Raw genomic sequence first — 27,729 nt, 5'->3', positions numbered from 1 at the left:
TATACTTACGGCCACTTGGTCCAAAGAAGCAAAGAGTAGTGAGAGAAGCAGCAGGCAGCTTGACAAAACTCTCCTGAACTCAACTCGGCACAAACTTTCAGAAAGTGGCCCAGGAATGGGAACTACCACATCTCCTACCATAACCCTCCTTCTGAAACCTCTGTCATTTGGACGTGCGCTCACTGGTGGCAGGAACTTGGACGTTAACTGAGAGAGCATGGGAAGAGGACTTTTCCTTCTGTAAATTCGAGGGAATTTATCCTGACAGGATAACAAGGATTAACATGACCAAGCTTTTGGCAGGGTAAAAGAGAAGCGCCAGGAAAGATGGTAAATTTACTTTTGGTGTACTTTTGAGTTGTTGTTGTTGTGAGGTCTTGTTTTGTGGATGACATTTCAGCCAGGTCTGGGATTTAAAGTACTCCCCTAAACAAACTGCGTGTCTGGACAAGCAGTAGTGTTGGATGTGGCTTCATCAGTTAGCCATGAATTAAATGTGTTCTAAAAGTGTATTTTGATATAAAATACACTACAGTATCTCCAAAAGGTTGTACATCCGTAAAAGCAGCTGACATTAGCAAGGTGCCAGCTACAGTGTTTGGAAGTTTATAAGGCCATAGTACTGGCTTGTATGGTGTGGTAAAAGTAAGTAAAAGTGACATCTTTTTAGTTTCATAACATTTTACTGTCCATACACAAGGTGATGCATTGTTTAGAGCCCACGTTCAGTTTTTCTACACAACATCCCATGACACTCAAGGATTCCAATCATATTTTGCCAAAGAGAGAAGCTGCAGCACTGTCTTTTGTTTTGTTGGAAACATGTCAGCCTTTTGATTAGAATTGAATTCATGTGGATTTCACACATTCTTGGACAAGTGGGGGTGTTTTTCTGTACATATACGACTGAGTTCTGCATTGCAGAATGTGAATCCACAGCTCAGTGAGCTGTTCACTAAATGTTCAAACTCACAAAGATCTATACATTTGGAGGCACTAATTCCGCTCACAATAGTAGCTAGTTACATGGAAGTGTTTTTGAAGGATGGTTTTTGTTGTGGTTGAGTCATTAAATGTTGTTGAAGAGACTGTTGAAACAAGTTCATATAATATCTGCAGAGTGAAATCCTTCTCATTTAATCCGCCTCATTGGCTGCATTTAAGGTTGGACAGGCACCCCAGGCTAAACTCCACCATGAGAGACCTGTGGTCTCTCATGGTAGAGACCACAGGTCTTTACCATGACCAGAATTTCAGATAGCAAGCATGTTCTATCTGTGATACATTTGGAAGGAAGGGATTTTTCTTGTATTTTGGTTTGTTCCTTAACTTCAGCTTTTAACTTCAAGTTGTGTTGATTTGTCACTTACATTTACTGTCCAGGCATAGACACACCGCTAACAGGTGTTACTCCTCAAGCCTTCCCCGGGAAGTTGTTTTCAATAGCTGCTTTGTTCTTACAGTATGACGGACGTTATCTTCTAATCCCACCCCCTGATCTAAAGTTGTTATCCTATCTGTCCAAATTATTAGATTACTCTACGGTTGGTAGCCTGATTTCAGTTTTGAAGCAAAAAAAAGTTCAACTGCTGGATAGCTAGCCATTATGTGTACTGGTAACCTATTTTACTGTAAGTATAAATAGTACAACATTGACTCGAGTCGTTGATTCCCCAACTTTCAGTTTTTGAATTAACAAAGGACGATTTAAGACACCTCAGTGCTTGTGTTTAACTTGACATGGTGTAGCAGAACGAATCATTGACTATTCAGTGCAATAGGTTCTCAAACTCAATGACAGACCTGTTCACAGGGGGCTAAAACTGTTGTAAAAATAATAAAACATGCACTGTTTGATACTATCCAGATGTTGCTTGGCCAGCAGACATATTGACTGTGGTTTGTCCGGTGGGGTTACAGCTGTAACTCTCTAAACAGCCATGTGCGAGTCATCCACATCCTGATGAGCAGTTAATGAAGAGTCCTCCCAATCTCCTTACAATACCAGCGTCTGTGTACCGTTTTGGCAACCAGATAGCGCTTCTACACCCACTGCTGTGCTCAGCGAGTGAGCAGGATTCCCATGTTTCTATCTGGTTGCTGTGTAAATACCAGAATCTTACACGTGGGTGTGATTTTCGTAAAATACTGGATTATTCCAGTCATCTGACGGAGATGTTTTTGAAGATGAATACACCTCAGACTGGGATGGGAGTAAGAGCTCTGGTTTCAGAACAGTGGTGTATTTATTGTTGGAGTGTTTGTTGTGTTTGGATCCCAATAGTGGAATGAACTTGGGAGAGTTTCTATAATGTCTTTTTAAAAACAGAAAAAGAGTAGCATTGCCAGCATTTCAGTGCCCATGTGGCTCTGACATTTCCAGAATTGAAATTCTGGAAAAAATAAGAATAATTGTGAATATTTTCCAGAGATAGTTGATTCCCTTATACCATGGTGATATCCTCCTCAGAGTTGTAGTATGTATTGTAGCAGTATCGTAGCCTGAATTAAATGTTTGGGGGACCCCATTTTTTACTGTCAGAAATCTGAAAGCTGATGCGGCCAGACATGTAAATGAGGGGGCCTGGGCCTCCTTGTGGCTACGCTACTGGTATGTAGGTACTATTATATAATTATATATAATAGTATTTATATATAATATAATAATATTTATATATATAGTTTTTTTATTTCCGTATTTGACATTTCTCAGACGAAATGTAAAAGTCAACATGTCACGTTAATCAGGTATACTTGATTAAGGGTTGAGTGAAAGCCTTGGAATTGTCAACTTTCAGTTGAACTTTTACATTCACATTCCACCGTATCCTGTCTTGTCGTGTTGTGTGATTCTACAGCTGTTTACGCCCTCTACTCTTTGGAGCTGTGTACTTGTTTTTCCTCCAGAAGAACTTCGCAGCTTCAGCCAAGGGAGAGCAACAACTGTCAATGCCAGTCACAATAAATTCCACTGGTATCTTCACTTACCAGCTTTTACACATATAAAATCCATTAAACTCATCCTCCAGTTGAGTATTACTTAGCTTATTTTACCTGTTGAGCACTACATCACTAGCTATTACTTACTGCTGCCCCCCCCCCTATAACAAAACACACACATATTTTGAAATAATTTCCAAATGTTCTGCCAAGGAAGCAAGCTGTAGGAAGTGAGTTGGAGAGAGATGCTGAAATGAGATTGTTGTGCTTTGTGGATCGTCAGTATTCAGTTTTTGGAAGCATACAAAGAGAGGGAAAATACATTTGGAAGATATATTTACCTAAAAGCTGCATGCTTGGGGTGAGTTGGGGGGGTTGCCAGGTTGGATGTTTTACAGCTCCGTCTTGATAATGCCATAGCAATGGGCATGGTGCTCTTGGCAAAAATGGGCCCAATATGAATAGTCAAATGTCAATATCCTCATTTAAGGCTTTAATGATGGTTAATAATTGCCTTCTTGGTGAATCATTTACAATTTTCTTTTCATCAAGTGTTTTCAGATATATTTACATCAATTGGGTTTCATTTAAAGTATTTTATTTCTCCACCAAATGGTGTTTGTGGTATATATGCCAGGACACAGATGTAACAGACAACCACGAGTCCATCATTTCTTCATACAAATGTGACAGTGATGGTTTATGGAGCCATTTCATTAACCTGAAGTTGTTAAATAACTGGCATATTTCTCACTGACAAAATGTCTTCAGTACAGTATTAACATGTTTTTTTTTTTACTTCAGCAGTACCAAGATTGTACTACCAAGATTGAAACTGTGTGGTAAATTTACAACTGTGTACTCTTATTAGACTAGTTGTTGTATGTTTGTAATTTACTCTATGGCAACCATCTGAACATTCTCCATAACTTCTAGTATTAGACTGTGCTGTGCTGTGTGTATAGTTAGCCAGATGCCTCTCCATTCATGAAATCAAAATCAAATTAAATGAGGAATTTGGCCTTAATGCAGACCCCTTCTTTGTTTTTAAGCTTCAATCTCAGCTCACTCACGAAGACCTGCATTTAATTCTAGACTTACTTTCAACCAAGGCAACTCAACACCAGAAACCAGATACAGTGTTTACATGGCCTCTTAACTTCACTAACACAGTCTGAGTTATACAGGGCCATTAAAACCCCTTAGCATATGAGTTTGACCAAATCCACTTGCAGTAAGCATGCACCATACTAGAACAAGCCAAAAGGACGCACAGATAAATGAACCAATGCAGAGGCTTTGTCTCGGGGACCATTTTTATTGGGCGGGTAGTGTTGGAGAGGATTTAACATGGCTTAGTTCAATTGTGTGCCCCTTTGCTAAAGGCCCGAGCAGAGTTTTACAAGGGTGTCCCAGACAAAGACAGTACTGTCCCACCAAGCAACAGAGACTGTTGCTCCTGAAGAAAGAGGGTATGAAGTGGGGAGTAAAAGGGAAGGCGGGAGAAAGTGTGGGAACAGGGAATATACAGTGCCCTCCAAAAGTATTGGAACAGTGAGGCCAATTCCTTTATTTTTGCTGTAGACTGAAAACATTTGGGCTTGACATCAAACGATGAATGTGAAACCAGAGATCAACGTTTCAGCTTTTATTTCCAGGTATTTACATCAGGATCTGATGCACAAATTAGAAAATATCACCTTTTTGTTCGAACCCACCCATTTGTCACGTGAGCAAAAGTATTGGAACATGTGACTGACAGGTGTGTTTTGTTGCCCAGGTGTGTCCTATTACATACATTATTCAATCAATAAATACCACTGAATGTCTACACTCAGGTTCAGATTGGGTAAGATAGGTTTTGTCTATGCAGACTGTATTCAGAGGTGAAAACAACATGAAAACCGGAGCGCTGTCTTTGGGTGAAAAACAAGCAATTGTGAGTCTTAGAGAAGATGGAAAATCAATCAGAGCCATTGCAGAAACATTGGCCATAGCCAGTACAACCATTTGGAATGTCCTGAAGAAGAAGAAAACTACTGGTGTACTAAGTAACAGACGTCGAACAGGTAGACCAAGGAAAACATCAGCAGTTGATGACAGAAACATTGTGAGAGCTGTAAAGAAAGACCCTAAAACAACTGTTAGTGAGATCAGCAACAACCTCCAGATGGCAGGAGTGAAGGTATCACTATCTACTGTTCGCAGAAGACTTCATGAACAAAAGTACAAGGGCTACACCAGAAGATGCAAACCACTCATTAGCAAGAAGAATAGGAAGGCCAGGCTGGAATTTGCCAAAAAGTACAGAGATGAACCTCAAAAATTCTGGGACAAAGTTTTATGGACTGATGAGACAAAGATTAACTTTTACCAAAGTGATGGAAAGGCTAAAGTTTGGAGAAAGAAAGGAACTGCTCATGATCCCAAACACACAAGCTCATCTGTGAAACACGGTGGAGGTAATGTCATGGCTTGGGCTTGCATGGCTTCTTCTAGGACGGGCTCATTAATCTTCATTGAGGATGTAACACATGATGGCAGCAGCAAAATGAACTCGGAAGTCTACAGAAACATTTTGTCTGCCAATTTAAGGAAAGATGCAACCAAACTGATTGGCAGAGCCTTCATCATGCAGCAAGATAACGACCCAAAACACACTGCCAAAACAACAAAGGAGTTCATCAGGGGCAAGAAATGGAAGGTATTAGACTGGCCAAGTCAATCTCCAGACTTAAACCCTATAGAGCATGCATTTTACCTGCTTAAGAGGAGACTGAAGGGAGGAACCCCACAAAACAAACAACAACTGAAAGAGGCTGCAGTGAAAGCCTGGGAAAGCATCAAAAAGGAAGAATGCAAAAGTTTGGTGACGTCAATGGGTCACAGACTTGCTGCAGTTATTGAAAGCAAAGGATTTGCAACTAAATATTAAGTCTTATTCACTTAAATATGTTTTAAGTATATCTGTTCCAATACTTTTGCTCACATGACAAATGGGTGGATTCAAACAAAATGTGATATTTTCTTAGTTGTGCATCAGATCCTGATGTAAATACCTGGAAATAAAAGCTGAAACGTTGATCTCTGGTCTCACGTTCATTATTTGATGTCAAGCCCAAATGTTTTCAGTCTACAGCAAAAATAAAGGAATTCGCCTCACTGTTCCAATACTTTTGGAGGGCACTGTATATATATACTGTATATTGTTGTCACACTAAAGATCTGGAAATACTTTTTTACCTGAAATAATTAACCTTTGCATTTACCCAACAAAAAAAGGTATTTCATTCTAAAACTTAAATTGTTTTCCAGAATCAAACCTCTTGAACGAACTATGACACAGATCATTTCATTAATTCAAATGTTCTGTCCTCAAGCTTCCATTCCCTGAAACGACAATGTAAATGTCACCCAATCATTTGCCTACTTTGCCTTCCTCTGACAGGATCTCTGATAGGAGTGTTTTGGGGAAAGACGTGTTGTCTGCACCACTCTGTCCACACAGACCAAACTGTGGTGTCTGTCCTCAGGTTGCTGACGTGACGTCTGTATGATGCTTTTACTTGTCTGTTTGGACAAATGACTCACCACAGTTTACTACTCGGTCAATGCTGACTCTCTCTTTCTGTGAACTCTCAGGACCTGCACTTCTACTCTCATGCAAAATACTGGAGACATGTTGGGCTCTTTGGCCCAAAGGGGATATTGACCCTGCATTCTTCAACTCGAATTGAAGAAAAGGTTTGAACAAGTTTGAAAAGAGACATCTGTACAGCCTCTACGCTTGTCATTACACAAAGAGAACTGGCAATGACAATCCCATAATAATCCCATCTGTAATTATCTTGCTCATTTAAGCCATTGACCTTGCTGCTGCTGGTGCCTTTTAAAATGTCAGTCATCGGGCAGCGCCACATCCACCGGACAGCTTTTTTAAATCCTCTCCTTTGTTCACCAGTACCCAAGGCAATATAGAACCAAGAGAGAATAAGAGAAAAGAGTATAATTAACTCCTTAGTGTTCATTGCAGTGAAAATGGCCAAGGGACATCTTTTAGCCAGACGGGACAAAGACCAAAACCATTATGACAGATGCCACAGACCAGTCACCTCCATGTCAGTCCATGTCAAACAATAACCTTTGTTAACGACTGAGGGCTTTTCGGAGGCAAAGCGCTTGTTGAATAGGGTCGAACCCCCTGGCTGCTCAGGACAATAGCTGAGCCAAGGGAAACCCCCTGTCCCACACCGCAGGCTTGCTTGAGTGGGCAGGCAGGGTGGGCGGCAGGGAAATGGGCCAGTCAGCTGGACACGGGCCCTAGTTCTAATGTGTATGTAAAGCAAGATCATTCCTCTGGGTCCAAGCTTGGTTGAACCCTCCCTACTGTTTTCTGTAAATGGAAAATGATTTCTGGTGCTATTTGCCCCTGCTTTAATGCAAGGAAATGGATGCGTGTTAAATTGATACGGTTGAGTGCAGTAATATGTTGTCAAGAGGATGTAGGAAGATGATGGTGTCTTTAGATTATAATGGGAGTCGGCCGAAGAAATGTAAACCCGAAAACCTTTCGGTGGAGAGGGAAGTCATTCATGAAAAGCAGGCAAATTACAAAATGTAGTCTGGTGAAAGCCGTTCCACAACAACGCGTTGCTGGTGGTCAGAGGCCAAAAGTGCCTCTATCTACATCCATCCGAGACGGTTTCTTGATGGCAAAATACAGAGTTTGCCATCAAACACAAACATGTTCTCTCTGGGAAGGAGCCACTGCTGACCTACACATGGCCCTGGCCTGCTTTGCAATGCTGTCTGGCAGTCTGTCAAAAGAAATGGGATCCAAAAAGGACTCACCATGCTTGCCTCCATCCAACACCACTCACTCCACTTGGCCAGCGAGACAGTCTGAACTGGGTCCAGCTGTGCGGCTATGTTTACTGTATCTCGAGGGGATCTCTTACTCATGAGGCTGTGGCCAGCCAAGCCACCCATGAGGAAGTTCGGGTCAGGGTAAGAGGTCAGAGTTCAACCGTGCTGCCTTTTAAAAGAGAACTTTTACCAGTGAGAACATTAGGCATGTCAAGCATGAGATTAGCTGGCCTGACCTGACCAATTCAATTGAGTTTTTCGTGCCTATATGAGTGTGCCAAACATGCTATTCATTTTACAATAATTTGATTGTAAAAAGAAGACTTGTGTCAAAAAGAAGACATGTCTGCGAAATGTATATTCATCTAAACCTCAATCCAAATGAAGCTTTCAGACAGGGGAAATGTAATAACATTTGAGTAATGTTTTTTAAATTAAATATGGCCTTAGGTCTATCTAAAAAGTATCTCAAATGACATACAGTGAAGCACAATCCTAAATAACTATTTATCCCACTCACTCACAGCTGTGATGAGGTAACATGTGAAGTTCAGCAACCAAGGTATTTCTCCTCTTCCTAAGCTATTGTGACAGATGTGCACAATTAGCGAAGGGAAGCATTCTTTTCTGCTGAGGACATGTAATCCCTCCAACCGACACAAAGATTCAGTGTAATTAGTCAATATCGACAGTTAGCTTGTTCAACCCTAATGGCATTGCTTTATTTTTTGTGCTCCATTATCCTGTTGACATAGCCTAGACTACATTTTTAAGCAGACGTTTTTATCAAGGAGGCTAAGGTTAACTCATATTGGCATGTTGTATAGGTACTGGACAACTCAATTGACCTTTGTAGCTAATTGCAGCTGGTAAATAATCCACATGTAACATGTAAAACCTGAGAGTCCCCACCACCTCCTAGGCCTACAACTAATGCTAATGCTGTTCCATTATGCTATGGTCTCAAATGGCACAGAACACCTAGTGGGTCACATTAGCACAGGTTAGCAAAACATACTGTATGTTAGCATATATTTCTGTGTGAGGTCTTTGAATCTGTATGTGGTTTGTTTATCCTTGAAAAGTCTGTGGCCTTGGAGAGGCCAGAGGAGCTAAATAAGGAAGCGGCTAAAAACAGTTGCTTGGGGGGTTGGAGATCAACACCACAGGGAACTGTGAACCAACTGTGATGCTAAGTATGCTTCCAATGCATCCAGGTAAAAACATGTACTTGATACTATGAAGTATTAGATCAGCCCCAAGCTGTCAACTTTGTGTGCACAGTAAGTACAGTGTACACAGAAAACTTCTAGTTCTGAACCATCCAAGGCTGCATTCACAGGCCCAATAATAGGTCTTATATCATGAAGTGAAGGGGGAAAGTAATTTTCATTAGTTTGTATTCTTGTGCAGTTATACAGCTTACTAACTCCATAAACAATAATGTATCTCTCTTCAGGACTTGAATCTCTCTTCAGGCTAGTTGATGACACTACTTGAGAAAATACAAGGCAACACATTTACGTTTATGCTTTCATCTAAAATGACATTCCAAAAGTGCATATAGTCAGTGCAGTAGATAACCCAGGACAAGAAGCTTCCAAGTCCAGCAAAACATAATAAATACCACACCGCTGAAAGCAAATACAGTAACGTTCAAAAGTGTGCTGTGTATAGTTCCCTCAGAGTCCAGAAGATTAGTCCAGGGAGAGTTTAAAGAGGGACTCCAAATTTCACATTAGTCTAATTTCTCTTCAAGCTGTGACTATGTAAAACAGATGTGTGTGAGTAGTAAACAGTACCGCCACGTGTGACGCCAGTGCACAACGGTATCCTTTTACGCAGTTCTGCCGACTACAGGGACGTTTCTTTGTTCTCCTTCTCACACTTGTCCGTTTGAATCAGGTCAGAACTTGACCCTTGCCTGCTTGAAGTGTACCAGCTTAAATTAGGTGTATCTTGGACGCACATGAAACAAGCACTTTCAGACATGCAGAAGACTCCAGTTAATCATAACCAGACATGCCAAAGAGAGTTTAGATCAGTGCATTCATAAATAAAACCTTTCTTTTCAAAAACACCTGTTTATTATTTCGCGTCACGTACTTTTGGCAAAGAGATTAATATATTTAATCTAATTAAATGAGGGGAAATTTTTTTTCTGGGGGCAGCTTTTTTGTCTGAAAAGGGTTATCTTAACTGAATATGAATTTTTTACTTGAGGCTACAGTGACCCAGTATTCCACTCACTGTACTTCAAAGTTCAATGTATGTTGGGTTGAAGAATGCTGACACTGAAACGATATTACTTTGAGTTCCACTGAGATAGGGGTAAAGGCCAAGGAAAATATCTGTCCTGTGGATTCACTTTTGCCAAGTATTTGTCTTTTTAGATGTTCCCTGTTTCTGTAGACGTTGCTCAAATAAAGCGTTGCTGTCAACGCTAGTGAAAGTCAAAATGGACACTCAGAGAATTGACTCACACGTACACAGACACATCTTAATCTTGGCAAATTCTGGATTTTTTTAAGATGCATTAAAAATAAGTGAGGAAGGAGTTTAGGTTTGAAAGACATTGCTTCACAGACCATGTAAACCAGTTATAGTAACCATGAAACAATGTGTTCATCATTTCACTTACAATAACTTTATTTTGAGGAATTACTATTGTCTACTATCTTTCCGTTGGAATACAGAACCCAGAATCCTTGGACTCCACCATCCAGAGTGCCCTGTCGGCCCTTTTCCCACCCTTTGAGGCCACAGCACCCACTGTCCTCAGCCAGCTGTTTCGCACCATCGAGGAGCGTTACCAGGGCGATGCGCTGCAGTGCCTGTTGGACTTTCTGATCCCAGCCAAACACCTCCTTGAGAGCGTGCAGCAGGCGGCATGTGTGAGTAGACACACGCATTCTCCCTCTCTTTTACTGTCACAAACATACATACACACACAAATAAACACATGAAAAAAATCCAGTATTTTCTAACACACGTAAATATCCACAAAAAACACAGTTGGATGTTCAAAGAGCGATACATAGTAGGACTAACAGAAACATCACTTAACCCTTTGAGCAGCACAAGGCGCCAAATGGCAGTGACATTCAAGACTGACGACGCAATCTGCATTTTAGGTCACACAATGTAGAATAAGCTGTTTTGTTTCGCATATTCAAATGTCTCTTAGCCAGACATGCAAATAAGCTGACATGGCTCAGGAAAGGATCATATATTAGTAAAATGTTATCTTTTTAAAAGAAAAAAAGGAGCTTTTCAAAATCCATGGTTAGGGTTAGGGTTGCTATCACAGGGTTCCCATCACAGGCTGGCTCAAGAAAGGTAATTTCAGACCGACCTATGAATTCATTTCCTTTTCTTCATTTTTTTTCAATCCTGTCCGCTTCTCATATCACATTCCCACATGTGAAATTGCTGTGGAAATGTGATTGCTATCGGGATTCAAGACCTACTGTAACTTGGATCTCAATTTTACCGTCTTTTTAAGAATAACATTCTTCTGACCCTTACTTATCTTCTGCCCCGTCCACCCAGGCTTCCTACTCTGATGTACTGTTCCGCTGTGAAGGGTGGCCCCTGTGTCTCCACGACAGGACTGTAATTCAGCTTGCTCCCCTCAACCCCCTTCTACTGCGACCAGGAGATTTCTACCTCCAGGTGGAGCCGTTCGGGGACCAGGCTGCCCGCATCATCCTCAAGAGCCTCCTGGAGGAAGGCTGTCGGGAGGTGGAGGAGACCCCCATCCCCGAGACCTCTTACCCCTGCATCTTCACCGAGGACTGGCTGAGGGAGGTCAACGATGGCCGTCACAGTACCCCACTGTCTCGCTGTCTGCTGTCAACAGAGCAGGGGGTGGTGAAGGTACCGTGGTTGCAGGTAGCTGTTCCGGAGTTTTTGGACAAACCCAAGAAAATGCCGACCACGCCACCAGTTATTCGGGAATATCCACTCAATGCAAAGATGTCGGCCTCGGAAGCTTCCACCCTGGCCTTTAAAACCATCCCAGCTAGGGATGGAATATCTGTATCCTTACGGCTTATGGAAGGTACCTCCAAGCACATTGGCATGGGCCAAAATAAACCCATCCCCAAAACACGCTCCAAACCATTAATCAAACCCGTGGGCTGGGTTTCTCCCAATACCTGGGACAGCCGGAACTTCCGCGAAATAGAGGGGGATTATGTAGATCTGATCGACTTTGCCAAGGAAAAAGAGACTTTGGCAAAACTGGAGAGGACTACAAAGCCCACGACCCCTCTGTTCAAACCAGTCAGGCCCCCTCCCCCTGTTCCAGTAGGCCATAGCGTCCCCTGTGGACGAACTCTCAGGTTTTCAGCAGAGCCCTGTAGTCCATGCAGTCAAAGAAAGTTGGGGCAAGAAGCTGGTGGCCAGGATATAAAGTGCAGATACAGGGACTCCTACCTGGCAGCTTTGCTTAACCCTGTTCCCTTTGAAAGAGGAAGTGTAGACTTGCTGTCTGCTTTGGAGGAGATTAGTCCTTCTGAGGGGGAGGATGAAGGCAAAGGGCATTCAGTAGATTCATGTCAGGAGCAAGGTGACTTCTGTAACTACGACAAAGAGTCGCTTAGACATTGTCTCGTGGAATCTCAGAGTCTTCACCACAAGACACCAGAAGGAGGTTGCCAACCAGAAAAAAGTATGAAGGAATCTCTGGTACTGGTACATAAACAGAACCATGTGGGACAACATAACTGTCGAGTAAACCCCTCATTGCACCAAGCAGAACTTAGAACCACCTTATCTCCAGTACCTCCTCAGACTAATATAGGTGCAAGCGAAGCGGGCTCCAAGCCACGTTGGAGTGTGGAAGTGATGAAACCCACAGGCAAAAACAAGGCCAAACCCAGGTCGCTGTCTTCTGTATCAGAAACGCCCAAAGGGAATCCTCTGGTCCACAAACTAAACAATCGGAGCCACAGTGACGTCTGCCCCGAGTTGATCCCCAGCGTCCATGTACTGCAATGTAAGAAAGGCCCAGGCTTCCGCCTGATTTCCCCAAAGCTGGAGAGACGGCAGTCCCCTAAGAAAGGTTAGTGTGCATGATGCTCTCTGTGTTGTATACAATGTGCACAGTGTCAAATGCGTCATAAACTTTCAAATGGTTCGCAGTGACTTGGACAGTCTGTTAGCTCGTGAAATTCTTTCGCCGGTCTTGAATAATGACCAAAATGTTATTGCCAGACAGTTTTTATTGTGTATTTCATTTGTTTCTCGGCACAGTTCTGAGTCTTGTTTATTACTCCCACCCAGTGTCATCATGCACAGTATGTACTGTTGTTATATGTCAGTTCAGCCAACTCCCTTGCTTGGGATGTGCATACATGATCATTTCAAAGGGCCATTGAACCCAACTCTGCATAAAAAGGGAGATTTATACTCGACCTTGACTCCTCTAGCTGAAGGGAGTGTGCAGCGACACAGGTCAACAGGTCGCCATGAGCTTTTTAGAACCACGGGTCAGGGGGCAAAGATCAGGCTTAAACATGAGATTGCTTCTCAGGGGATTGCTTATTCACTGTCTGGCCTGCCATGTAGAATGGATTCGTTCACATCATGGCAAGTGGCGAGAAAGAATGAAGACATGGCATGCAACGCTTCACTTGAAGCCTTTGAGCTTGCGGGGGAAACCCGCCATTCCTGTAAAGTAAAGAGACAAGGGGCCAGGGAGTAAGGAGACAACTCTCTTTCCCAGTCCCCTCCTTATGTCCCCTTACACCCTTGTAAGAGCACTCTACAGGTCAGTCTGGAGACATGCTTGTCATGGGCTGTTAGACTGGGGAGGAGAGGGAAAACAGACAAGCCTTTGTTGGCTTTAAACGAGAAGCCAATTAGAATGTTCCAAATCAAAGACAGGCTTAGCAGGCCTCAAAGTGTTTGTTTCAGAGAGCAAGTCAGATGTTTAAAGCTACTCATATCTCAGCTGTGGCGGTTAGGTTCATGTTCGTATGAAAGGGAACTATTTGGAGTAATGGCTGCATTAGTTTGAATTGTTTCCAGAATAGAAAGGTCATAGTCACAGGACTTACACTCTCATCTCATTTTAGCTACAGTAAAGAAATTCATATGACTTCAGTAATGTCTTTTAACGGGAAACCTTTCAACCAAACAAAACTTTTCAATGAAAACCACTTGTTGGAGCTGTAGCTCCTGACCAATAGAGAGATATCTGCGTCATAGCAATTGAGCACAACTTGGTTGCATGGAGCTTCAGATACAGGAGCACAGTTTTTGTGTGCTACCGCCAGTGAAATATGTGAAAAAGAAGAAAATGTTGTTGATCATTGTTCAATCTTTCTGGTGTGTGAGTTCTTGCCAGGTGAACATTGAGTACCGTGAAAACAGGTATTTCAAAAATAGAGGTCAGCATTAGGATTCATCAAGGGTTTATCTCCCAGATAAACTGTCCATTGTCACAACTCAGCCAACTTTCCTTTCATCTCTAGACTCCCTGCTTGGCAAAGCTGAACCACAGACCCCCTCAACTACTGGTGGCCTTGAGACAAAAATGCAGAGCCCAAAGACTGACAACTCTTCGGCACCAATCCATCCTCCCTCTCACCCCTCTGGTGCATCGCCCTCTCCCTTCACCCTGGAATCCTGTTTTAGAGGCATCAGTGATCTGCTTCAACTAGGCCTTACCAGCCTACCAGGTACAGCACTGTCATGTTTTGGTAGAACCTAATATCAAAGATCACCTTGGTGATCGTTTGGTCAATTTACGGAATCAAAATGCAGAAGTAGTGCAAGGTTATTTCCTTATAACAGTAGAAATGTGTTTGTTGTGTATTCACACAGAGTAGTTCATTAAACATTTATAAAAACATTTAAAGGAACTTAAATGTGATTTAATTGTTGCCTAAAGATAAGGCACAAGCTTAATCTCAAAGTATAATGATTTGAGTGGATACTACATCACCACATTATTGCACGTGACTGAGCCATGTATTTTATTATTGCACATTCTCATAAAGTCCGAGAAAGTATGATCTCTGCTCATTTCTACATGCCCCCCACCCCCTAACCCCCTAGGGAACAGGGACAAGGCAGGCAGGGCAGTGGTGGAAGTCCATGGACACCGCACTGGCTGGTCATCTCAACTAGTTTCAGCCCCGGAGGTCTGCAAACTCCTACTCTACCTCCACTCGATTCCCAGGTAAAGCATGCTACATTTTTGGACTGGACTATTAGTTCATTTATTCACCACAAGGGGGCAGTGAAACTCAAGTACTTGCTCAGGAAGAACCTGGTTTCAGAGTTGATTTGACGCTTCTCTTGCATTCCAAGCTCAAGCATGAAGACAATAACTCCTCTTCAATCCTCTATGACCTGCCATAAGAGATGATGTATTCCAGTTTTTAAACATGACTTATTGTCAACCTCTAGCAATTATGAATAATTACTTTCCCACCCTTTCACGACCAATCTATTCAACACTCAGACTGGGACCAGTACCTATATAAGAGCAGCCACATCTTTATATACTGAATAGTGTAACCTATATAGAGTCCGATACATGTTTGCTCAGTTTGTCATGGACAAGTTTTCAGGGTGACAGCTCATTAAACATGTTGGCCTTCTTGTGCCCCTGCTTGAGAGACATTCTAACTACAGTGCCAATAACACAGCCTGCTGCCAGACTGTCTGCCCATCGTCTGGTATGCAAGCATGGCTTCCAAATGATTGGCAGGCAATGTCTTATTTATCTCTGTCACACACACACATACATACGCAAACACACACACACACACACACACACACACACACACACCACACACACACACACACACACCACACACCACAAACACACACACACACACACACAACTGGTAACTGAATACAGGGTCATTAGAGTGAGATGTGGGGGTTTTGAAATGCAGAGGGTATGCAGTGAAAAGGTAGTTGGGGAGGTGTGTGTGTGCGTGTGCGTTTGCATTTGTGTGTCCATCCACACAAGTGAGCAACCGGTGAGGTCGTTGAAAAGCACTCAAATGACACCCTTCTTTCCGAAAACATGCTGCTTGGTTGATTCAAGCACGTCTTGATGTGCTTCAACAAGATTCCCTGTATTTCTTGCCAGGAAGGAGGTACGAGACCTGGGAATGACACTGGTAATTGATGCCAGAAAGAAGCCTCCTCCCTCCATTCTCTACAAAGCTCTGCTGATGGTCCAGGTTAGAAAAACAAGGCTCACAAAATGCCAATTGTCAAACTGTCAAACGGTCAAGATTCTTAGATAAAATATTGAGTGTCACGTAGGTCAAAGGGACAAGTCAAAGGGATGACTAGTTTTCAGAAAATGTGAACGCAGTAGGTGGTGTCAAGCTGTTCACATTCCTGCATTGTGCGTGATCTTGCAATCCACCAGGGGGCGCTGTTACGCAAGTCAATACAGGCTCCACATTGAAATAATCCCACTCATGCATGTTTTTTCTTGTTCTAAAACAGTTTCTTTAATGTTCTTCTGATTCATTGGGTTTAATTTGTCATTGAATGGCACATCACAGAAACGTTTAAATTGTAGCCCCACAGATCAGATAAGAGTGTATATATACTTTTTCTTTTTCGAAAAACATTTAAATATCACACCATGATGTTTAGCTTCGACGCCTCTTCTGACTTTAACCAGGACGAGCAGGCTCTCTATCATCAAACTCCCATCCACACTCATTGAAATATTTCACCATTTTCGATTCGACTTTGTTTTACCCTGACAGGCTAGGTTTTCCTACCGTTTCCCTGAAAAATATATTTCATATATAATATATATTCAAAGTTTTCAATAATGTAAAACCGTTACAACAAGGTCAAAAGGTGTTGAGAGGTTCCAAACTTGAGTACTTGAATTTGGGCTCCAATAAAGATGCTATGGCATTGTGACAGATTTTAGCGATTTACAACAGTGAGTTATCTCAGAGATGCAGGTTGAACATGTTGCTTTCTGTTGGTGAACCTTTCTAGGAGCAGGCCTTGCATGCGGTCCACAGTGCACTGCTGCTGGTGGACAAAGACACCTCACCACGGCCTGAGAGACACCCGGGACTGCAGGTCAGGGTTTTCTTTTGTTTTACTTCACTCCTTACAGATGCTATTAGAAGTGGAAGAAAAAGGTCATTATTTTGGAGTAGATACAGAGTCAGTTGGTCAACATTTTGGACCCATGCTATACATTTTGGTTCTTGAATGCAGCAATAGTTAAGATCACTATACACAGACAAGCAGGACAACAGAACCTTTAAACTTTTGAAAGACAATCTACCGGGTCACAAACTCTTTTCAAATGATTCGTTCGCTTGATTTTTTGCCTTGATGATGATTTGAGATTAAACATAGGTATGCCAAGTTCCTGTGTATTGTATGAACTGCTATTTTTTTTACCCTCTTAACTTAAACCACCCTCCCCATTTTCCCTACACACACACATACACATGTTGTCCATCAAGATGGACATATTGACCTCTCTAAAGGCCCTGAGTAAGACTGTTGAGGTACAGCAGCTGACCCCTGACCTAGGAGGAACCTTCCCCTACAGCCATTCTGATTGGCTACAATTTCATCAGGTATTTAATCTTCAATCTTTTGCAACTTATCTTTTCACTCTATGACACTTTGGGCCTCATTTACTAACATTGCGACCACAGCTTAATCTGTGCCTTTGCCCAACCGCAATTAGCGCACGGTGTGTTTCCGCATTTTGCGTGGTATTTATCAAACCAGATCCTCGTCGGGCAATCAGCGCCTTACTTTGGCCTTTAGTGTTAATTAGCGCACCGTTAAAAGACGGGAAAAATCGCTATTTTACGCCTGAACTGGGCGCAATCCTGTTAGTAAATGAGGCCCCTTTGTGTCATTAAATTACCCTGAATACAAAATACAGCTCACTCAAAGAGTACTAGGAAGAGTTTCTTTGGCAATTTGACAGGGTTTATTTTTCTGTGGAACTCTCCCTCCATCCATCCATCGATGCTGTGCATCAGAGACCGATTAACGATGACTTTTACAAATGTCAAGCGCATTGCCTTTTTTTAATGCTAAAGTTTACATTCTTGTGTTTCAGAAACAGGTTTCCTTCTTGTCGGACTTGCAAGGTGCAGCTAGTTTGCTCCAGAAGGCCATAAATAAGATTGAAGACCACAAAAAAATTGACACTGCCCAGGTATGTTTCCTTTAAAACACAAACTTGTGGTAATAAGGAAGTCAGATGGCTGAGCGGTTAGGGAATCGGGTTACTAATCAGAAGGTTGCCGGTTCACTTCCTGGCTGTACTTATGACGTTGTGTCCTTGGGCAAGGCACTTCACCCTACTTGCCTCGGGGGAATGTCCCTGTACTTACTGTAAGTCGCTCTGAATAAGAGCGTCTGCTAAATGACTAAATGTAGTATCATCATGCTCCAGTAATATGTCACCATATTATCTCTGTCAAAGGTACATTTGATCAAAATGTGTTTTTATTTTAACTCACAGGATGTGCAGCAGTGTATACAGGAGCAGAAAACTTCGATGAAAGAGGTCCTAGAGGATGCCCGATTGGTTGCTTTACAGCGAGAAGGCGGATCTATTCTAGCAAAAATGAGGAGGGAGGAGTTTCGATTCCCCCAATCAGAAGACTATAGGTACGTCTTTTATTGTACTGGTTTGATATTCCAACATTGCACTATTCTAAAGGCTTGCTGTTCCTATCCTGACCAGGTTACATTATAATAACAACACTGTGAAGCCAATGTGAAGATGACTGCATTCAAACAACTCAAATAGTACAAATTTGATTCAAACTAAATGTGCTGACCAACAATTTAAGGAGAGACCTAAAGAACACGATAAAAAGTGTGACAAATATTTGACGTTTGCATTCACCATGTGCAATGCTAATGCTAATAGGGCAATCCTCCCTCTTAATATATGACTTAATGCTAACTTGATACTATGTCACTTTAACATATTCAATGCAAAATATATGTGACCCTCTCACAGGGACGCCATTGAGACTGCGACAGTGCTGTACAATCAAGTAGAGGAGAGAGTCCACACCCTGGTGATGCGGTCCAACCAGTCCATGCAGCATCTGGACCTGCTGTCCAGACTTAGGGACTCGGAAAGCAAACTGAACACGGTATGTTGAGAACTGACCATCACCGAACTTTTGAATGGTGGACTTGACAGTCCCATTTGGCAAAAGATTTGCCAGCATTACATGTATGGATTTGGGTGATGTGATCTTTAAGAAACAATGTTAAAATGACTGTGGGTTTATGGCTGTACAAGCAATACACTACAAGCACAGGACAATAAAAGAAGGTTTGATTTAAAAAAAATCTTTGCAGAGAGAACCTTACATGAGAGGTTCTAGATTTTGAAAGTTGTTATTCTCTTTTTCCTGTCTTGGTCAGACATACCACAAGCTCAAACATGACACAGTATGTGACTGTCCTTCTGCACTTTCCAGGCCAAGGTGTGGTTCGACAAAGAAGGAGAGCAGTGGCTGAAGGAATTCAACCCCACAGACAGCGACCTGAAGAGCGTGAACAAGGCCCTACAACATGCCGAGGCATTCCTTTCACAGGCAAAGCTAAAACGTGTCCCATACACACCGTCTGATTGCATCTGGGATCTGATTACACCATATGAATGTGTTTGGCATGTTTTGATATTGAACGCATAAATATACATTTTATTTTTTATAAAATATGTTATTGTTACCTTATGACATTGGGATGATGACTTTGATAGTGTGAAGAAAACCCTTTGGAGAAACGTTAAGATAATCGGATATCTCTTGATTATTATTATCAGACTACTGTTATTTGCTGTCAATGTTTATCACAATAGGTTTTCATGGTACATTAAATTCTCTCAAAACACTTCCACCACTTTTCCACAGTACTTGAAGGCATGTTCTTTCAAAGTTGAATGATTTACGCATGGTTTGGAATGAAGGAGAGTGGGCACTGGGAAGTGAATCATGTGAATAACAGATTGTCTTTTACATTCATCAAAGGAGAAAAAACAGCAAGCCTTGACACTTGTGGAGGAGGCAGAGATGATTTTTGGCAGTGCTGACTCCAGCCCCGAAGCAGATGTATTTCGTACAGTGATTAACACCTTCAAATCCAATATGTCCGGGTTTATGTTGCAAGCGGAGCAAAAGCACGCAGAGCTGAAGAATTTGGCCCAGATGTATCACTTTTGTGAGCAGGTGAGTTGAGGTCCACTTTCCTTCACTTCCTTCTTTCATCCTTTGTCCCATCTTGCTTTCCTATTCTGAACCTTTCATTATTGTTGTCATCCTTTTGTCTTTTTTCCTCTCTCCTATTTACCCCTTGACTTCTTTACAGCCAATACAGTTGGCCGTCAGCAAACACATACTTAGAGAAGACATTTGAGTTTGTGGCACCTGAATTGTGGAGTAAAAACTGTTGTTGTTCAAATTTGTCATCCCTTGATATGATGCAAGTGAATGATCTGACCTCAACTTTGACCCCTGGGCTCCTCTTCAGCTCCCAACCACCACATCCATGAATCCCTTAATCTGAAAAAGAAATCCACATCTCATTCCAATATACACAACAAAATGTCTGTCTGTCTCAAATATTATCTCTCTTTCTGTCTGCCTCTCAAAAATGATCTCTCTCTTTGTCCGTCTCTCTTAATATTTTATCTCTGTCTGTCTGGCTAACATTCTCTCTCTTCTCACCTTCTGTCCCTATGTCTCTCTCTCTCACTCACTCTCTCTTTCCCCACCTTGACTCCCCAGGCCACTGCCCTTGCCATGGAATGCAGACAGTATCTGGAGCTGTTAGAGACAGGGTGCCACTCCACCAAGACCTGGCCAAGTACGCTGAAAAACTACGAAGAGCAGTTAGGCAGGAAGTTTTCTCTCCAACACTTCCAAGCGGTAAAAGCCAAAGTGGTCCTCCCTGAGGGATCAAGGAGGATGAGTGTGTGGAATGTAGCCTGGTCGCAGATCCAAGAAGCCAGGCTGCGTCTGGTGGAGAGGCTGGAGAGGGGGGACGTTGTTAAGACCCAGAAGCAGCAACCCACAGCTGGTTATCCTCAGGAGAGGGCTGGGGGGTCGGAGGGAGAGAAGACAGAGGGAAGGAGGGAGGAGGTTTGCTGCTCCCCCCGCACAGTGGTTCATGACACAAGGCTTTCAGAAGCAAGCAGAGACACAAGTCCAAAGGATAGTGAAAGCTTTCCTTGCTTTAACCACAATTTCAAACCTGATTCCCAAGGGAGCAAGGAACCCCAAACACCTAAGTTGCCTAAATCACTAGGAAGTGAGGGGAATCTTGTGTCAGTTTCTCTCCAAAATGGCGGAAGTTGCCCGGAAAGAAGGGTGAGGAAAGTACGAGAGCACAGAAGCGAGGCGGATCTCAGGAGAGTGCATCCCAGTGGTTGGAGTGATCCTTTTCGATGGCATGAAGCCTTGGGGCGCTCTTTGAGCGAGGGGTCTTGTGTGACCGCAGCTTCCTCTCCATTGTCGCAAAAACATGCCCATCGCCAGCTCAGAACACATTCACCCGGACTCTGTCTTTCCCAACAACCTCACATCTTTCTTCAACCAAGTTTCTCATGTTGTGAGTCAACTGGGATCACGGAGCAGGCCAGGGAAGGGACAGGTGGCTGCAGTGAAGGGATTTCAGTGTCCTCCCTGGAGCCTGTTAAAGACCAGTCCCAGTCAGTGCTCCCCTTTTCTGGACCTGATACTGAGGAAAATGCCAGCAATGTTCTGTAAGTAATGGCCCCTTTCAGCAGTTATCAAAAAAGCAATACAAAATAAATATCTTGTTATCGTTCCAGGAAATTCTGAAACCAAATAGAAGTTGGTTAATTAATCATTCATTCATCTGAAATGGTATCTAAGAAAACTATTTTTGAATTCCATGCATTCATTTTTCAAGATAAACATTTCTCTAAAAGTGGGTGCCAAGTGAAAAAAGAACTAAAAAAACATGTGTGTTTTAAGCACAAGTAATAGCAAATAAAGGCAACTGTACATCCATCCATTTTTCTATTTTCTCTGTTTACTTTTTTTAACTCCTTTATTTCCTGTTTGGGCAGGAAGTTGCAAAGGATCATGAAGGAGCTCCTGATGACAGAGAGAGAGTATGTGAGAGCGCTGGGCTACGTTCGAGAGCACTACTTCCCAGAGCTGGAGCGGGCTGACGTCCCCCAGGATCTTAGAGGCCAGAGGGGGATCATCTTCGGCAACTTGGAGAAGCTCCACGACTTCCACCGACATCACTTCCTGAAGGAACTGGAGGGTTGTCTGAAGGAGCCCTTCAGAGTAGGGCGCTGCTTTCTAAGACATGTGGGTTCCCTAAAAAGCATTTTTTGTTCAGTTCTTCCATAATATTTGGGTGGTTGTTCTTCATTCTGGAGGTCTGAATGCTCAGGGACTTTTGCATACAACTGTTCCTAGAATATATTCACATATGTATAGAGTATATTCCATATGGTTTTCATAAAGCCTTGGAATTTTGAAGGAAATTCAAACTCGTCTCCCGTTTTCCTGCAACTGTATTACTGATAGGCTTTTTGCTTGGAAATGGAAAGACATCTATCACATCACAGCTCAACACTAATAAGATGCACATTGATTCAGAATTTGATAGAATTTTGGTCTATTTAACAGGGTCCGTATGTAAAAATGTCTACATCTGACTTTACAGGCTATAGGCAAAAAGAGAGGTATATTTTACACCTGCATGTACAGTAAGGCTTTGTGGAAAGCACCAAGTGCCACCATATACACTTAAAGCAAGTTTTCAGGTGGATTTGTTTGCGACCAACTACAGAACAAACATGACTGTCTATACTTTGTTTCCTGTGTAGAGAGAGAGTTTCGGCTTGTATGCCCTCTACAGTAAAAACAAACCTCAGTCAGACAGCCTGCTCACCAGCCACGTCAACGGCTTCTTCAAGGTGAGAATCTCCCTCTGTTTCTCTTTCTCTCTCCCTCACCCTAACCCCCTGCTCACTCCTTGGTCTCACTCCTGATTGAATCTACTCTCTTGACAGAGTCTGTCGATGTGTTCTTCAGTGTGTCTGCCTGTTATTGTCTGTCCGTCTGATTCTTCCCTCTGGCCTTCTGTTTGGTCTTCTGTCTGGCCTTCTGTCTGGTCTTCTGTCTGGCCTTCTGTCTGGCCTTCTGTCTGGCCTTCTGTCTGGTCTTTCTGTATCATGACTTCACCCCATCACAACAGTAATTTCTACTTATGGAATCAGAAATACTCAAAAATAACCTAAATTATACTGTATATCGTTATTTCTCAACATATCCAATTTCGTGAATAGTGGCTCATTAAAGCACATATTTTAAGAGAAATATTGAAATCTATAATATTTTAAAGTAATTGTATTAGCCTATCACTAGTCCTAGAGTAATCTGTTTCCTGTCAATGTTAGTCACATTATTGGGGCCCACAATTACAGCACAATTTCAACAACACATTAGCTTTTACTTACTGTACGTGTAAATCTGCCCACCTTTTAATTCATATGCATATACATCGAAAATACAATTCCAGTCTGACTCCAGAAGAACCTTCTTGTTTTTGTGTGTCTTTTAATGCTGTATATTGACTGTGTACCAACTTTTTCCTCATCAAGAATCAAGCACATATTGTCCTATTCTTGCCACCAGCAAAAACAGCTGCACCTGGGAGACAAGATGGACGTTTCCTCCTACCTGCTGAAGCCTGTGCAGCGGATCAGCAAGTACAGCCTGCTGCTCCAGGACATGGTGAGGGAGTGTGGCCTGCAGAGAGCGCGCGAGATGCCCGAGGTCCAAGCTGCCCTGGAGGTCATTCAGTTCCAGCTCCGCCATGGCAACAACCTGCTGGCCATGGATGACATTCAGGACTGTGATGTGAGTGAGGGTTTGAATAGAGGTTTTCTGAGGAATTGTACTGCATCACTGTAGATACAGGAATTGTATACCGGTACGGTATGTTTTTTTGTTGTTGCAAGTTTGCAGGAAACTTGCTCAAGTTTTGGGAGAACACGTTTCAGCAGTTCTCTGAAATGCATGGAAAATTAGTCATGGACTTTTTGTGATCATTTGTCATATTATGTAATGTCTTATAAGAGTTTGTGCAACAGTTACTTGACAGTCAGTGTCTCCAGGGTGTGTGAAATTACAACATGAAGGAGAAGTGGAATGTTTTATGTTGTTGATTGAAATGCAACAATACGATGCACAGTATTTAGATATGTTTCAGAACTATTCATTATCAGTGTTTTAATCTATCACATTTTCAACCCTGTTGTCCAAAGTGAAAATATGCAGATTGCAAATGTATCTTAGTCAACCACAGAAATTACATTATTATCCTGTTGAGAGTCAGAACACTAGTTGACTGGAGGTTATCAAGGTCATATGAAGAATGCAGGTGGAGTTTGAATAAGAGCTCTAGTTCAAAGTTTGTCCCAGAATACATTTCAATCTGGGTTTTTGAAAGTGTATGCAATAAAGGCAACCTGAGGCTTGGCCTTTCCTTTTCTCTGATAGGTCAACTTGAAGGAGCAGGGGCAGCTGATTCGCCAGGATGAGTTCCTGGTTTCCTTCAGGAAGAAGAAGTGTTTCCGCCACATATTCCTGTTCCAGGACCTCATTCTCTTCAGCAAGACCAAGAAGACAGACGTGGGAAATGACATGTACATATATAAACAGTCCTTCAAGGTACACACATGAATAAATCTAGTCAATGAAACATTACTTTTCTCTCCCACTAAGTGCACTGTGAGGGTGGTTCCATTGGGAAACATTGAACTTTGACCTATATAAAGGGGAATAAATACAAAGTAGTGATATATATGCTTATTTACTGTATGCCAGGGCACATACAGTGGGGCCATTGCACACCTCCTGGTGTGCCATTAAAAGGAACCCCAGGCTAGTGTTCACTTACAGCCAAACAGTGGTCAAGGAAGTGGGCTGAAAGGGATGTTGTGATACTTTCGTAATATGGGCTGAAAAGGGGATGTGGTGAATATCTGTCAGCGTAAAACATACTGATTGAACCTCTCTGATTCAGTGGAAGAAAGATTGATGAATCACATGCCATACACGTACTTTGAAGTATCTATCACTTCCTTCTTTATAACTTTTTGCAGTGCTAGGTTTCAAAATTAGATCTCTTCATTTAACAGACCTCTGACATTGGAATGACCCACAATTCTGGGGACAGCGGTCTGTGTTTTGAGATCTGGTTTCGGAGGAGGAAGACCCAGGACACCTACAGCCTCCAGGCCAACAACAGGGAGGTCAAAGAGGCCTGGGCCAAGGACCTAGAGTGCATACTCTGGGAACAGGCTGTACACAACAGAGGTCAGAGTTCAAGAATTCCTTGGCCAGACAATCAAATACTTCTTAATGCATGCAATCGATAGATAAATAATTGTTCCTAATTACAGTTACATGTTTACAATGGAATGGAAATGTGCCATGCACACAGTTTGCAGTGGTCTACGTCCTTATACAGCACCATTCAAGTTAGTAGGATAGTATTCCTGTACCTAGGGTTGCCTCCTGTCCCAGTTTTTCCGGGACATGAATTGTCCTGTTTTGTGAAAATGTGTTTCTAAATTTGAACTTCATAATTTCAAATATAACCTCATTTGGAATTTCCTTCTACTGCTATTCTAGTGTCTTCTTTTTCTTATGTTCATACATAATCCAATTTTGTGTCCGTAAAGTGGTAGCCTAAAACACAACGAAGATTGGCCATGTGTATACTTTTAGTTGGTTGGTAGCAGGAATGCGAAAGCTTACTAACCACCACCCCCCCCCCCCACACACACACACACACACACACAGACACACTAATCTAAGGTGGAAACCCTACCTTTACCAGATCCAAGAATTTCTGTTGTTGAAGTTATACAATTATTGTAGTTTTATTTGTGCAACTTTGTTTTGTTGATGGCCATATCTTCCCTTTGTATTTCCAGAGGTCCGTATGCAAGAGAGGGTATTCATGGGTATTGGGTGCAAGCCCTTCATGGATATCCAGCCGAGCGACGCTGCAATCAACGATAGGGCCGTCAACTCTGCTCTGATTGGACGAGGTAGGAATTGTTCATGTTGAGTTGCGCCCGATAGCCTAAATGGAATTTAATGAGCGTCTTATATCATTTAAACTTAAGGTATACAAAATACTATAATAGTTATTGTTTTCAGACAGGTAGTTTTATTTCAGATACGGCAAATCAGATTATTTGTGGAGTTAAGGAGGGTGGGGGGTTGAATGCTGGCTTCAAGACAGATAGCATGAGCCTCACAAAGAATTCGTACATACACATTTTCAGGTTGTACTTGTGAATTGCTTCTTTGTATTTTTTGCCTCTTGTCTCATTCCATCTCTCTTTAACTTGATCTCATATCGTCCTCCCAGAATCCAAGGCGTTGGTCTCCTCGGGGGCGGCTGGGTTGCAGGGCGGCTTTCCTGTTCAGCGTCCAGACTCGATTGGCTCGAGGAGCAGTACATCGTCTTCCGGCAGCCAGTCCTCTTCCTCCTCTGGGAGAGGGTCCCTGCCCTCCACTGGGTATCCGTGTGGGCCTGAACGGCGGAGTGTGGGGGGTCACGGAGGGTACTGGGTGCCCGCTGGTGTTCTGGAGGAAGATGACCTGGACCATGAAAGTGGGAGTCAAAACCTACTGAGTGAGTGCACTGTGAGGGCGGTTACATTGGGAAACATTGAACTTTGATACAAAGGGCATTGAATACAAAGAACAACATCTGTGTTTTGGGACACTACCTCATCACTGGCTACACCCTAATGTCCACAGACCTCACTGGGGATCATTGAGAATTCAGTTCATACTCATTGTTGGTTTTGATGTACTGTAAAGACAACCTGTTTGGGTTTGGATTACGTCTTGTCTATTTTAACTCTAACCCACATCAAATTAGTTCAGAATGATGTTGCCAAGCAGAAGATAGCATTTGCATAAGTATGTGACACTCTAAGTAATGTAAAATATATTAGAAATTTTTTGAGGTAAGAATATCTTGCACGCCTTCACTTCTTTGTGGCCCATCAGAATCCCTCAATTCTTAACTGTCACACTTCCCAGTTGATACTCCAAACATTGTGCATTGGAAATCATTGCCAAGAATACCGAATAGGAATTCAACTGTGGACCAGACTCTGCTTTTGCTATGAATTATTCTGTGACAGTATGGAATTTGCTGACTATATAACTGCACGTTTCCATGTTGTTCCAGTGGACAGCTCCGAGTCCTCCGGAGAGAGTGTCAGTGGCTTCAGCAGCTCTGGAGTCAGCTGCCACTCGACCCTGGAAGGTGAGGCTGACAACACCGTCACTGCGGAGGAAAAGATAGCCCAGAGAACTGACGACGCACCAGAACACCCTAAGACTACAAGTCCCACCAGGCCCATGTCAAAAAACCCACCCCCGGTTGCTCCAAAACCACAGTTCATTTCCAAGGAGCTGACTTCCTGCAAGGTGTGGGCTCAACTTTAGACTCATACTGACTGTTCCCCTGGGGTTGTGGGATGTGTTCTAGGATTGGGATCTGATGTTATTGCACATTTCGATGGAAATGACTGTATTACTGTCTCTCCCTCACAGGTTCAGAATACAGTCATTGGAAAGTCCATTGAGGTTTAACCATTAATTGGCAAGTACGGTTTTGATGTCATCTCTAAAAATTATTCTCTGCAATTTACTTTTTATAAAAGCACATCTACTTAAGGAGAAAATATTTAGTGGGAGGGGAAATGATATACTTAAAATCCACATTTTTAAATGCTCATGTTTTCCCACTTTTCATAGATTTGGACCTTTCCAGTGAAAATTACTCAAATGAAGTTTGGTGTGTTAAAACTTTAGAAAGAGGACCATTTTAAAATACTTTGAT

The 27,729-nt window shown here is 42.4% G+C and overlaps 1 protein-coding gene and 1 long non-coding RNA gene across 2 annotated transcripts; one reads left to right on the top strand and one right to left on the bottom strand.

The window, feature by feature from the left end:
• quo (quattro) lies at positions 1 to 27,286 on the top strand. The gene is made up of 23 exons (XM_047026439.1): positions 1 to 210; positions 7,453 to 7,456; positions 10,503 to 10,700; positions 11,359 to 12,874; positions 14,289 to 14,495; positions 14,875 to 14,998; positions 15,923 to 16,016; positions 16,804 to 16,890; positions 17,286 to 17,402; positions 17,900 to 17,998; positions 18,308 to 18,456; positions 18,815 to 18,953; positions 19,287 to 19,404; positions 19,834 to 20,036; positions 20,595 to 21,571; positions 21,902 to 22,151; positions 22,676 to 22,765; positions 23,487 to 23,711; positions 24,354 to 24,524; positions 24,995 to 25,172; positions 25,796 to 25,912; positions 26,239 to 26,330; positions 27,136 to 27,286. The coding sequence occupies exons 1-23, from the start codon at positions 116 to 118 to the stop codon at positions 27,187 to 27,189; spliced, it is 5,304 nt and encodes a 1,767-aa protein (XP_046882395.1). The 5' UTR covers positions 1 to 115; the 3' UTR covers positions 27,190 to 27,286.
• On the bottom strand, positions 16,847 to 23,477 carry LOC124471828. Its single transcript, XR_006956564.1, has 3 exons — positions 23,309 to 23,477; positions 20,308 to 20,369; positions 16,847 to 16,930 (listed from the first exon to the last, which is right to left on the bottom strand). It is a non-coding gene; the product is annotated as an uncharacterized LOC124471828 (long non-coding RNA).
• Positions 27,287 to 27,729: the final 443 nt, after the last annotated feature.

The sequence above is a fragment of the Hypomesus transpacificus genome, chromosome 9, assembly GCF_021917145.1.
Source record: "Hypomesus transpacificus isolate Combined female chromosome 9, fHypTra1, whole genome shotgun sequence".
NCBI lineage: Eukaryota > Metazoa > Chordata > Actinopteri > Osmeriformes > Osmeridae > Hypomesus > Hypomesus transpacificus.
The sequence above is the reverse complement of the archived record's forward strand: the minus strand, read 5'-3'. Positions and strand labels throughout refer to the sequence as shown.